We start from the raw sequence: 14,705 nt of genomic DNA on the forward strand, positions 1-14,705 counted from the left end.
GAGCAGAAATTTCTTAATTAAAAAAGAAACAGGAAACAAACCCCCCACATTGCGTTCCAACCCCAGAGTGCCGGTGCGCGAACGCAGTTTGTAAGCTCCAGGGAAAGTAAGCAGCTTCGGGACATTTTTCTAAAGTGCTCTTTGCAGTCCAAGAGCTTAGAATGCGGTTAGTTTTACGCACCGAATCCCTTTCCCATAAACTCTTCAAGAGGCGCCTTACTTCTTAAGGCTAAATCCCGTTGTCAGATTCTTTTAAAACGTGTGTCAGATCCCCTGAGCGTTGTGGGGGGAAACGGAGGCGAAGAGCCTGGGCGCTCAGAAATGTTTTGCAACGAATGAGCGAATGAATGAACCCTGGCGGAGAGCTGGAGACTGGGAAATTCGCAGGAACTCTCTCTGTGCTCTTTCAACTCAGCAAACTGCAAACTTAGGAACAGGGTAGCTAGGGCTTAAGCGACTCAGTCTCTTAACTTCCAGCACCTGGGAACAGGTGCGGTTCCGACCGAGCAGACCGGACCTGGTACCAACTAGCTCCGGGCCAGAAAAGATGCGGTCCGCCTCAAGGGGACATCGCGGCGTCCTGTCCATGCCGCACTGTCCTTATCCAGTGATTTCGAAGGCCGAGCTGTGGTAGCCCTGCAGGGCACTTGGCGCTCTCCCCCCACCCGCACAGGGGCTCGCCTGGGTCTGATCCCTAACGCAGTGCCAAGTCATTTCCTCGTCTAACTTGATGGGTCTTTGAGTATATGAAGCAATAAAATCAGAGGAGCAGAAAGAGAAAAAAGAGACAATTAAAAATGGCACAAGTGTTTCATGGAGAGACGAGGGCGCGGGCTGTTTGGACTGTGGCAGAGCTGTGAGGCCCAGACTGGGAGCGGCGCGGAGCGGGACCGGTTTTCCGGGGCTGGCAGCTGCCTTGAAAAAGTTTCCTGTGGAACATTCGCCAGCCGGGGCGGGGGCGGCGGGCTCAGCGGTGGATGTGGGAGGGGGCGTGCAGTCGGTGGAGGCCACGAGAGGCCGGCTCGCAAACCGTTATAGTCCTTCAGCACCTCCCTCGGCCAGTGTCCCCCACCCCCGCCCAGCCCGCCTCCTCGCCGCGCGGCTGCCCACCTGGCGACGTGACGCTGCACCAATCCTCTTCGAGCTGCTCCCGGGGGGCCTCCCTCCTTGTACCGCCCACCTCCCCACCCTGAAAGAGGCGCACCCTGCCGGGGCAGACACTGCGCTCTCGCCGTTGGAGCACCCCTCTAAACTCCTTGGTCTCCAGGACAGACGCTCAGGCTCGTCTCTCGCCTTAGCCAAACTCACTTTCCCGCCTCTCAAACTCCAACTTCCCTTAACTCCTAACTTTTTCCCTCCACTTTCCCCTCCTCTATCTCCCACGCCACAAAACCTGGTCCCCTGTTGCTTTTTCCTGTCCTCTCTCTTTTCCTCTCTCTTTTCAACTTCTTGTCAGATTCCACCTCAGACTACCCGAGCGTGCTTAACTCAGTCGCCCGCTTTCGATCAGCTCGAAGCCATGGCGGGACCTGGGGGTTGGAGGGACAAGGAAGTCACGGATCTGGGCCACTTGCCGGTGAGTAGAGAACGCCTATCTCTTCCGAAGTGCTCTCTTCTGCGGGTTCTGAGCACTAGGGTAGGAGACGGACACCCGCAAGCTGGGCTAGGACAGGACTTCGACGGGGCCCCGGGTGCGGGAGGGGACCCTGGAAGCCCGCTTGCGGAAAAGGCGCCCCCCCTCCCAGGCACCCGGGCCACGACAAACTCTCGAAAAGGCAAAGGGGCGGGCGGTGGGGGAGAGAGAAGAGGTGACAGTGGGGGTGGTGCGGGCCCTCAACTACGGGACATTTTCTAAATGTGGCCCATTTTGTCTAGCGGTGCTCGGGTACCTGTTCTTGATGGGCTCGAGGAGAGGCTAAAGAGCACGACAACTCGTGGCTTCCTGAGAACACTCTTCCCTATTACCCTGCTGCCAGGTCGTTTGTTTCTTTTGCCAAAGGAGATGCCCACTCGCGGAGTGACCTTTACCTCTAGGTGACAGCGGGCTAGAAAATCAAAGCGTTGAAGTCTCACTTCTCTCACTTTATAATGGCGCTTTCCAAAACTTTGTTCTGCCAGGGCACTGTTCCCGATTGAGTATTGCAGGAGCAAAAGCATTCGACGCCGCTTGAGGAAGAAGTGAATTCTGCACATCCCAATTTAAAAAAGAAAATATTGTGATCACTAACTAAACAGAATTAACTTTTTCTCACGGTTTTGGTTTGTGGATTCTCCTTTTTTCCCGAATGTCCAGCTTTCCTCCAGAATTTTAATTGATTGGTGAGCTATTATCGCTGTCGTTATTAGTAGACTTGTTATTTTAGCAGTGCCGTTTATTTCATTGGCATCTGGTTTCTGGCAGATATTGGATCCCACCCCGCTCCCTTCTTTAAGTTCCCTTTTTAGATTGGCATTTCACTCGCACCCTCTCTTGAATGCAAAGGGCCCCTGGACTCTGAAAGGGAATAAGCATGCACCAGTGCTGGAATGATCGCCAGGCAACTGTAGTTCAAGGCAGTGGCCTACTTGCTTTGGGAAAAGCTAAATATTAACCTTGAGGTTATAGGACTATTCAAAGCCGCTGTGCTTTAATTGTATACATATTTGGTATTTTAAGACTGTGTTCTTGATGAAGGCAGACACCTGTCCCTATAAAAAAATGGGCATTCTCCAAGCCTCACCCATATAGTTTTACGCTAGAATAGTGTAGAGGAGGAAGTAATGCATGTGGGTAACATTTTAGCAAATTGTGCTCAGCATTAAAAAGAAGGAACTTGAATATTAACGTATTGAATTGCATATATTAGCACTGCTGTTGTTGGTACAGCTTTATAAAATAAATCCACAAAATTTTTAAAAGTTAAATCTCTTTTCACCTTGCATATGTGAGATTTCTAGGATGTGGAGGCCTCAACTGGTGGTTTCCTTTCTGAACAGAATTTTCTTTTTCTGACTAGGTTTATTCTCAAGTAAAAGTATAAAACCAAGGAATAAAATGTTACCCTTCTCCAACAGTCTCTATGTAGGGTGCGGGAAAGAGATAAAAAAGCAAACTAGGGCAAATATGTGAAATCACAAATAAGTAAACTGAAATAACCATTTTCCCTCTAAAATTGACTAAAGAGAGGAATGGGCAAGACCTCACAGAAATAATTGAGCAGGGAATTCCAAACCCAAGGGGGAAAAAGTTTTATTGCCACAAAAAAATGGGGGGAAATGGCCCAGACTAACTGACCCGGTCATGGCCCTGGGACGTAAGAACTTGGTGAGAGCTGAGGAGATAAGGGAAAAGGCTGCAATCTTTACATTGCAGTTCAATGGAATATTAGTTTTCTGGGGGTTTGTGGGGGTGTGAAGGGGAAAAAGATGAGGTTGGTTTTTAATGTGGGAATATGGAGAAAACAAAACTTTGTGAAAGGTTTATAAAGTCCTCAGCTTCAATAATTTCTAAATTTCTATTATGCAGTATATCATTGTGGAGGTCTTCACCATAGCAAATTATGCATATTTGTGCAAGTTATGCCCAATTCTCCCCTCCCCAAACATCCAGCTCTAAACCCTAAGAAATATAGCAGAAGGGTAGCATTCCCTTTAAAATTTCCTTACCGTCAAATTTTTATAGAGTTGCAAAAAGTTTACGTTGCTTTGGTCACTGAGGTATATTTTAATGATTTGTTATTTTTTTGCCTTTGACTTATTTCCTTAGTTTCTGAAGAAGTAAAAGTAAATGAAGAGGTCAAAAGACATTGAAGTTAGTTAGCTGTTTGGAAGTTTGCATTTTGATGCAAAGTAGACGATAAAGCAAAGAAATCTGATTATGGTGACCACTCAAGATAATTAAGAGTTGCCACTCTTAAGATAATTATCCTCAATAATATCATCCTCATAATATCTGAAGATAAGAAAATTGGTATCATTCAACACCAAATACACCAATTTGGCAATAGCCAGATAATGAGGGGGAGATTCAGACCTTGGTAATTCACATTGAGCAAAAAATAATTTTGCAGATTTTAAAATAATTAAATATGGGTTTAGTTCAAAATTGATATATTATGTCCTTGTGGGATTGGCCAGCTAAATGACCATGAGGCAAGGACCCTTGAGAGCCATCAGGCTTGGCTATGCAAATTTTAATTTAAAGAAAGTGGTGGAAGGTTATTTGGTACTTTTGTTATTAGATAGATATTATTTTTCAACCTAAAATAGTAAGCAAGAGTGAAAGCTGGGGAAACAGGAGAGGGGAGGGGAGGAGGGAATTGTTGAACTTTTTTTGTATAATGCTCTAAAGTTTACAGACATAAAGTAAGAGAGCCAACATAGTAACCAGGGAATGACAGGTCAACTATATTTAATTAATAGGTTGCTCTAATTTTTTTCTGATTTACTATCGAATAAATATCTCATAGGTGACAAAACAAAAAAAAGGTACAGAGATTTATGTTTGGTGCTTCCTTTTTGAAAAGAGAATTGCAAAGCCTTATGTCTTTATGTATATCTGTGTGTGTTTGCACACACATATGTAGTAGTATTTTCACCTTGCCTGCCAGCAATACCTGTATGTGTGTGTCTCCCTCTCAGATCTCGCTCTCTCTCTCCATATATGTATGTATGTATATATGTGTGTATGTATGTGTATATGTGTGTGTGTATGTGTATGTGTATATGAGTGACATATATATATCTCCTTATATATACACTCAACCCTTGGGACTGGAAATTATTTCCTCATCTCCAAATCTGGCATGTCTTTCACTGTGATAGTCCCCTTTGTCTTCTGTGCCCAGTATGGTAATGACATTCCTCATGGCTGTGGCCTTGGTATTTGACACTGCCATGTGTAGTCCTAATCTATATTGGGGTCAGGATTAGACAGGCCTGGAGGACAGTAGTGGCAGAGGTGATCTGAAATAGCACATGATCCAAAAACTATATTTGAATTACATTAGGCTTATATTTAAATATAACTGTCTTCTCTCCCAGTCTTCCACCACGCAGACCAAGCCTGCTTTCCACACTCCGTCATGAGAACCTTCCTACTTTACCAAATACCTTAGTTGCCTGTTTCGAAGCAGTTTTACCTTCTAGTCAACAAGTGTTGAAACTTTCACCATGTTCTCCATTATGTATTTCAAGCTTCACCTCAGCATGACATTGTACTTCAATCTAATTTCTCAGTCTTTTTTCACCCAATTTCTAGAGGAGTGGGTTTTATGTTGGTGCACAAGAATATTATACAAGAATCATTTGGGGGATCTTGGGACCCATCTTCAGAAATTCTGATTTAATAATTCCATGGTAGGGACAAGGCATCTGTATTTTATTTTGTTAAGATTTTTTTTTTTATTCTTAAGTAATCTCTAAACCCAATGTGGGACTTGAACTTACAACCCCAAGATCAAGAGTTGCATGCTGCTCTGACTGAGTCAGCCAGGTGCCCCAAGTAATCTGTATTTTAAACAAGATTCCCCAGATGGCTTTTAAGTAGGGAGTGTCTCTACAGTCCATAGTTTGAGAAATACTGGTCTTGAGGAAGAGATTTTCCTTTCTAAATTTTCCACTTGAATTGTGATGCCCATTCTTCTATCTCTGAAACTCACTCTGGCACTTACTGTGTTATATATGTCATTTTCAGGGTTTCTCTTCATAAACTTCATAAAATCTCTATTTCTAATATTTAAAATAAAAGAAGAAAAGCCTCTGCTATTCTTTCTAGGTGCTGATCTTTTCCTTTCCTTTAGCTGTCTAAATAGTAGTTTGTGTTCCCTAGCTCTCTTTCTTTACTGCCCTAAATCTAAAATTTATTGCTACCCATATTGACCATTTATCAGTTCCCTTTTGTTCTTAATTTCAGCTATCTTTTGTTCTGTTGATCAGCCTTTGCTTTTGAGTCTCCTCCATGACCAGTAAACACTGCCTTCTAGTGGTTCTTTTTCTTCCTGTTACCCCCCCACCCCCATCCTTAATAAAATTTCCATCAAGGTGTTCATTCCTTACCCCCTCCTTGAATTCAGAAGACAGAAAGAACTCCCGAAAATTTTGGGTTTCAGGGAATAACCAGACTAAGACTCTAAAAGTTGCAGGAGATATTTTAAATACCTAGAAAATATAACAAAGTGTAAAATGTTTGCCCAGCATTTTATGGTTCAAAAATGTTTTAAGACTTAGAATCTTCATAATCTCTTTTGAGAAAGGCTTTTATAAATTATGGTTTCATGTTTACTGACCATTTTTAACTAAATAGAACACCAAAGCGTATGGAACAGCCAAATAATCTCCCAAGTTATTGTAGTAGTCATATATATAAAGATCTTTCCTCTGCTTCTTTTCTTATCTCAGAGTGGCAGGGCAGAGGAGAGGACCAAGTAATTATGGAGACCCCTCTGACGTGGACTTTTTACTTTCACAGAAGCAAACAAACAAACAAAAAGTCCATTTTCAATGTTTCCTTCACTGGGACCCCAGGATAAATTTTCTCTATCATTTAGTGGAAAGTCTGATATAAGAAATTGAGTAATAGTACCCTACTAATAATTAGCACAGTTCTTCTCCCCTTGTTTCCCAGTTTGACAATAATTTAGTCCTAAAAGATGCTAGTGTGGAGATGGGAAAAAAGTATTGCCTAAAACTAAGGGAAAAAATATTCTTAGTAAAGATGAATACTAAGTTGAGTTGCCTTAAGAAAAGAAGAAAAATTTTTATAACATTCTTTTTTTTTAAATGTGAGCCTGAGGAGAATTAGGATGTTTTGGTCATTTATGAGCAGGAAAACATTTCCAAACAACATGAGTACAGATAAAATAAGGCCTCTAAGAATTCCACAGGTATTTTATTATCCCTGTCCATTTCCTTGGTGTTTTTGTTTTGTTTTGTTTTGGTAATTAGATACCTGAGTTCAAATATGAGTAAGGTATAATGCTTTTGAAGGCTAGAAAAAAGCTTAAAGATATTAGGAGATTTGTGCTCAAAGATTCAGTAACAGAGTTGTTCAGATAATATAGTAATTCTCTATTACGTGGTATTTTTTCAGCTAAAATGTGGCCTTAACTAACAAAGAATGGATTACCAATAGAAATCGACTAATATATTTGATTTTTTTTTGATGGCCAGATGGCCAGAAGTTGTTCCTTCAGAATTAATAATGTCTAATACAAATCCCTCAATAATATCTTTCAAAGAAGTATGCTAAATTCTAAAGTGATAAAGTCTTTAAGCCAAACCTTAGCAACTCCCTTGTTGGCTAACTTTTCTCCCAGACTTTTTTCACAGAGTTACAACAATGCTATGCTTAATATCAAAGCCATTATAACAATTTATTTTTATTTTTCTTAAATTCTCAAAATTAGCACCACGCTCTAACCAACTGAGCTAACTGGCCAGCTTAAATTCTCAAAATTATCATTTTAAATAGCTTTTATATATTCATTGGAAGTATGTTCTCTGAACTATTTGTTTTAATAATAGAGTATTTATTGTGATATTGATTTTGATGATGACTTTAAGAAAGTAGGCTGCCATTTTTTCTAACCGTGGTCATATCAAATCCAATTGGGATTTTAGGACATTAGAATCTGATTTTTTCTTATAGAATTTTAAAGGTAGGAAATCACCAAACACAAAACCTTCATTTTATATGTGTGAAAACTAAGTCCCAGAAAGAGTAAATAACTTATCCAGAGTCACATAGTTAATTAATGGCAGAGCTGGGGCTAAACCTCCAGTCTCCTGACTCTTCCAGTTAAATACTTACTGACTGAAGTAATCCCAGAGCTGTGTCATTTTCCTATGAGAGTTTTGTTAGATTACAGAAATACCATGACAGTTTTAAGAAATCCATAATGTCATTCATATACATTGCATATCCTCAATAGTTTTTCTGTTTAGCTCACATTTCCCACAATAATAAAAATGTTTTCAAACAAAGTTAAACTAAGTTTGTGTTTATAAAATGTGCTTTCTGTATAAGGTATGTAAATCTCTAAGGATTTGCCAAAGATCCTACCACTTTGTGTATAAACTGGCATCTACTCATACCTCGTTTTGGTTTTGCTAAAATAACAAAATAAGCTGCTAGACTAAAAGTTTAAGTAGTGATAAAATTCAAGAAGTCATGTTTTGTGGTGCACAAGAAAAGGATATCCATATAAAGGTAAAGAAGCAATATTTAAGAATGAATATGGAAATCTTAGGAATCTGTCCATAAACAAGTTTTTTTTTCATAAACAAGTCTATATTTTTCTCCTATGATGCCACATTCAGGATTAAGACAAAGAAAATATCATCAGGAAATTTATGCCATGAAAAAGTATTCAGCTGATGCAAAAATTAACTTAAAATTAAAAAAACACAACTGCTTAGTTAAAAAAAAAAAACTGTAGTTTTTTAATGCCATTCTCTTGCTTTGTTATTCATATATATATATATATATATATATATATATACACATTTTAAAAATATTTTATCTATTTATTTGACAGACAGAAATCACAAGTAGACAGAGAGAGAGTAGGAAGCAGGCTCCCCGCTGAGCAGAGAGCCCAATGTGCGGCTTGATCCCAGGACCCTGGGATCATGACCTGAGCCGAAGGCAGAGACTTTAACCCACTGAGCCACCCAGGTGCCCCTGTTATTCATATATATTTAACTTTAGATTTATTTTTATTTTTTTAAAAGATTTTACTTATTTGACAGACAGAGATCACAAATAGGCAGAGAGGCAGGCAGAGAGAGGAGGAAGCAGGCTCCCCGCTCAGCAGAGAACCCGATGTGGGGTTCGAACCCAGAACCCTGGGATCATGACCTCAGCCAAAGGCAGAAGCTTTAACCCACTGAGCCACTCAGGCACTCCTATATTTAACGTTTTAAAAAGATTTTATTTATTTACTTGAGAGAGAGAGTGTGAGAGAGAGCATGAGAGAGGAGAGGGTTAGGGGGAGAAGCAGACTCCCCGATAAGCAGGGAGCCTGATATGGCACTCAATTCCAGGACTCCAGGATCATAGCCTGAGCCAAAGGCTTAACCAACTGAACCAACCAGAAGCCCTATATTTAGCTTTTAAAGAAAACCTGATTTTACTGACTTATCCAGATTTAAGATATTGTATATATTCTTTTGGGGGGCACTAAAGATTAATTAATTAATTAATTTATTTATTAAAACTATAAATAATATACAGTGTTATGTTTGTTTCAGGTGTACAGTATAGTGATTCAACAATTCTGTACATTACTCAGTGCTCCTCACAATAAGTGTACTCTTAATCCCCTTCACCTACTTTACCTGTCCCCCCAAACACTACCCTTCTGAAACCATCCCTTTGTTCTCTGTACTTAAGTCTGTTTTTTTGTTTGTCTCTTTTTCTCTTTTTGTTCATTTGTTTTGTTTCTCAAGTTCCACATATAAGTGATATTATATGGTATTTGTCTTTCTCTCTCTGACTCATTTCATTTAGCATGCTACTCTTTGGGTCCATCCATGTTGTTGCAAATGATAAGATCTCAGTCTTTTTCATGGCTGAGTAATATGCCAGTGTGTGTGTGTGTGTGTGTGTGTGTGTGTACCACATCTTCTGTTATTCATATTTAGAGGTGATATTCTTTCTCAAGAATTACTATTATATAAATAAACTGTCCAGACTTTGTATCCAGTATCTACTCATCATTGCTGTATGCTAAACTTTCTGCCTGTCTGGTTAGTACTCAAAAATGAATTTTAAAAGAGTGAGTCAATTGTAAACAGATAAATTTATTTCTATTTCAATAATTCTTCTAATTGCATTATGAATATGCTTCAACTAGACATAATTGTATGCATTTTACAGGTTTGTAGTAAGTTTATTATACAGCTGCTTAATGTTCATGTCATTGTTTCTTTTCCATAAATGACTATATTCTATCCAGGAAAATTGTGACATGTTTATTCTTTCGGTAAATGACACTTAGATTCCTCCCATGGAAAGTCTAATGAAGCAAGGCAGATTGGAAATGCCATTCTAGATAGATGAATGCTTGCCTACTTTTCCAAGAAGACAGACAATTTTTGTTCTACATTTTTGTAGGATCCAACCGGAATATTCTCACTGGATAAAACCATTGGCCTTGGTACTTATGGCAGGATCTATTTGGTAAGTGGAGTTAGATTGTGTATTGGCTCTTCATTTTCTAATGACAATGATTGCAAGTGAAAACTCTACACTGCCGAGCAAATAATGACAAAAGCATTTCACTTTGAGAGATGAATCAAACTAAGATAGCTCAGTGATATCTGTGAGAATTATTACAGAGGAAATGGATTGGAAATCTATAGTGAACCAACAAACCAAACATAAGGTCTATAAAATTATTAGCAGAAAATAACATAACATAGTTTAAAAATAAAAATTAAAAAAATTATTATCATGAAATTAATAAAATTAGCAAAAGAAAAGGTAATTAATTCAAATAAGATGTACCCAAATAAAAATATCATTTGTTTTATGTTATACATCTGTGCCTTTCAAATTACATTCAACCTTTAAACTGAATGTTAAAAAAATGAACATTTTCACAAATTCTGTATCATACTGTGTGTATGTGTGTGCACACATGTGTGACAGAGTTAGTGAAATAATCTGACAAGAAAAACACTGCATTTATTTAATGATTATTATGCACAAAACATGTGCTGAGCACTGTCATAGTCTCTGGAGTCAAAGTAATGTTGTTCTTCAGGGCTTATGATCCCTGCTCTTCAGGGCTTATGGTCTAGAAATGTGTAAGTAATTAAATGTATGTATGTGTTTGGGAAGGATTGGGAGAGGTACATATAATGTATATGTTAATTGCACAAATAACCATATATTTGCAGTTAAAATATATTCCTTGTGTGGTCATTGAGGATCATGTTGATGTATTCTAGGTAAAGCAGGGATACTGCTGAGGGCTAGCTTGGAAATGGGGTTATTTAAAGGCCCTATCACCTTCATCACCTTCCCCTACTCTCCAGTATGGGGATTAGATGTTTTCTCAGTCTTTTATGAGGCTCTGTACAAATGCAGTGTTCCTTTTCCCTAAGTCTATCCCTCAAAAACCAAATTGCAGTCCCTAGGCTGATCCTTACTATAGACTAACCACAGGTCCTCTACGTTCAGTTGTATAGAGCTGTCCTGGTATAGGTCCAGTGGAAGGGGCTTCCCTCTAGTTTAGGCAAGTTTGTCCTCTGCTTGTCAATCCTTGAACCTTTAGCTTGCATCTGCCTAGAAGGGGCTTAAAAAAAAATTCATGTACCTAAGTTCAAAATTTGCACAAAAGTATTTATAGCACCAAAACTAAGTAGTAAATGTAGCTTTGTGGAAAGTTCCTAAAAGCAGAAAGAACCTGTGAGTATAGGGAACAGAGAGAATGCCAATATTCGTGACATTTTAAAAAAACATTTTGAAATAGTAATTCAAAGTGGCACATGCATCCTGATGTTTATAGTGGCATTATCTACAATAGTTAAATTATGGAAGGAGTGTAAGTGTCCATTAACTGACAAATAGATAAAGATGATGTGATACACACACCTGCACACACACGTGTGCGCACGCACACACACACATTTTGATTTTATCTTTTAATAGAAGCAATACGCTACAGACAGTGATATCATACAAACACAAATATGTTGTTTATGCAACCTCACTTGCATCTCAGACTGAATGATTAGATAACAATTGTGTGGTCTAGGTGAATTTTGCCACTATATACATCTATATTTACACCTATATATATAGAAGTTCTTCTTCACTTCTTTATATTTACAATCCCTATGACTCCATACCCATTTTCATTCCTGAGGGGTGTGCATGTGTGTGTGTGTGTGTGTGTGTGTGTGTGTGTAAGTGTGTGTGTTTCTGTATTTGTTTTTATTTGAAGGAATACAGCTCTCTCCACCACCAGATTTTAGGAATAAAAACACCAGTCATGAGGTAAAAAGCAAAGGTAAGTTTAGGTAACACAAAAAGATGGTTTCTCATTGTCAGTCATCAGAACTGGTTTGCCATAAAAAGAAGAAAAGTCAAGAGAGTAAAAGGTGAGTTGTGCATGGTAATTCTTTTTTTTTTTTAAGACTAGGGTTTATTGGGGTATAGTTTACATTTGGTAAAATTCGCCTTTCTAAATATATAATTCTATGAGTTTGGACTAGTCATGTAGTCATTTAGTCATGTAACTATCACCAGAATCAAGATTTTTCCAACATACATTTTAAATACACAGTATACCTTCAAGAAATATTACTCAAGTAATACTTCACTGTGTGGTAACCAGTTGGTATAGTTATATATTTTACTTTTATGTGTGATATAAACCCACAATACTACTACTTTTTTTCCTATGTTCAATACTACTACTTTTTATTTAATTATGTTTTAGAGCAATTACAAAGAAGAAAAATTGTATTTTTATTCGTTTGAACCATTTCTGGAATTTTAGTTTCCTTGGGAAAATCGAAGTTTCTATACTTCTTAAGCCTGAAGAATTTTCTGTAATAGGTCATGTAGTGCAGGGCTTCTGGTAATGAGTTCTCTGCCTTGGTTTGTGTGGAAATCTCTCATTTCCTCTTCATTTTTGAAATATATTTACACCGAATATAGAATTTTATATTGATAGTTTTTCTTTCAACACTTTACACTCTATTGTCTTCTGGCTTGCATGGTTTCTGAAGTCTATTATCATTCTTATCTTTGCTCCTTTGTATTTTTCTTCTTACTGATTTTAAGACTTTTTGCTTTAACTTTGTTTTTTAGCAGTTTAAATATGAAATGTCTAGGCTTTTTTTTTGTTGTTTTTTATATGTGTGTGTGTGTGTGTGTGTGTGTCTTTGGTGGGCTATTTATCATCCTTTGTGTTCTCTGAACTTCTTGGATATTTGTAATTTGGCATATTTTATTTGGGGGGATTCTTGACCTTTATCTCTCTCTCTCTCTCTCTTTTTTTTTTTTTTTTTTTTTTACTTTGTTCTCTTCTCCTTGTGGGAAGCCAGTTTTACATTTCTTAAGCCATTTTATATTAACTCATAACTCTTGGATGCTCTATTTTGTTTCTTATGTGTGTGTGTGTATGTGTTCATATGTTCATTTGCTTTTATTCTCTTTCCTCTGTGTGTTTCACTTGGATCCATTATTTCCTAACTTCAGTTTTACTGATTCCTCTCTCAGCTTTCTTAAGCCAACTGATGAGACTGCCAAAAACATTTTTTAGCTCTTTCACTGTTTATCGTTTCTAGTATTTTCACTTGACTTTTTATAGTTAACATTATTGCTGAAAGCCCCATTTGTTTATGCATGTTTTCCATATGTTTCACTATAGCTTTTCACATATTAATTGTAGTCACATTAAATTTTCTGTCTCATACTTTGAATATCCAAGTCATCTCTAAAGCTGGTTATATTGATTGCTTTGTCTCTTGAGAGTGAGCTTTTTTTTTTTTTCCTTGATTATTTGTTTCTCAAAATGTTTGTTTGAATGACAGACATTGCTGGTAGAAGAGTAAAGATTGAAGTAAATAGTAATTATGCCTTGAAATGGGCACATTTGTTCTTCTAGGTCATTAATATGGGAGGTTGAGTCAATCCATTAAAATGAGCTATGTTTGGACTACGTTGTTGCTATGGTTACCCTCCTCAATTCATCACCAGCTTCAAGTTACTTTGTTACCATGTGCTTAACATGGTGGTGGGGTTCTCCGTTTTCCTGCTCTACCCTCAGCTTTGGACCTCCCTTGTGCATCTGTGCTTCAAAGAGATTCTCTCTTCATGCTCTTGTGACTCCCTAATAGTATGTTGGTTTTCCTTCTTATGAGGTGCTTATTAGCCTGGGACAGGGAAGAATTCTCTATTTTCTTTTTGGTGTGGGGCAGGGAGGAATTCTCTGTTTTCTTTATTCAAACTTAGCGTTAGGCAGGTCCTGTGCCTCTGGGTCATGGAAGTGGGACTTTCTAAGTTATTCTTTTTCTCTGCTAGTGTTAAGACACTTCTTAATGGTCTGGGTCCAGGACTAATTCCTGCCCCTCCCCAGAAGTTGAGGAATTATTTTTGTTTTTACATTTCCCCCAACTGAAGTAGGTCTTCCTCTATCCCCCTGGGCAGAACAGTTTGCTACCTTTTCTTAAAGCTTAGTGCCCTTATTCCTTAGGGAGAAGGGAATTAGACATGGTTTCATGCTTTTCCTACTGCAGTGGCTTCTGCTCTCTACTAGGTCAGTACTGTAAATCCACAGAAAAAAGCCTTTGAGTGTATATAAATTCCTCTTATCTATGGCTCCCAAGAGTATTGTACTCTCAGGGTAGCCCATACTTGGCATTTAGCAGTTCATTAAAAATTTAGCTGAATTCTTTATACTACCTTCTATGACGACCTTGCCTTTCCCCTGCAGCCACAGGTGAGCCTGTGAGAGATGTTCCATCTCTCCTTGTAGATGTTTATCTTTCTTCAGGCATCAGACTAGGTGGTTGCCTTGAGACTTCACTCTGGGTTCAATAAAAGTTATGATTTTGTAGATTATTCAGCTTTTTCTTGTTGCTAGGTTTGGGGTGGCACTCTTTCCAGCTTTCCACATTCTTATCAGGAGCCAAAAGTCCATGTCAATTCCTTTTAACCATGAAGTATCTACCTACCATATGCTAGGTCCTATACACATTTGCAATTC

General features: G+C 38.5%; 1 protein-coding gene across 1 annotated transcript in view; it reads left to right on the forward strand.

The window, feature by feature from the left end:
- The first annotated feature begins 1,221 nt into the window (after positions 1–1,221).
- NRK (Nik related kinase) overlaps positions 1,222–14,705 on the forward strand; it is a 135,417-nt gene continuing 121,933 nt past the window's right edge. The window contains exons 1-2 of the mRNA XM_059158136.1: positions 1,222–1,576; positions 10,097–10,162. Of these exons, the coding sequence (XP_059014119.1) occupies positions 1,520–1,576; positions 10,097–10,162 (123 nt within the window). The 5' untranslated portion in view covers positions 1,222–1,519. The remainder of the gene's footprint in view (positions 1,577–10,096; positions 10,163–14,705) is intronic.

This window comes from Mustela lutreola, chromosome X (assembly GCF_030435805.1).
Source record: "Mustela lutreola isolate mMusLut2 chromosome X, mMusLut2.pri, whole genome shotgun sequence".
In the NCBI taxonomy this organism is placed as follows: Eukaryota; Metazoa; Chordata; class Mammalia; order Carnivora; family Mustelidae; genus Mustela; species Mustela lutreola.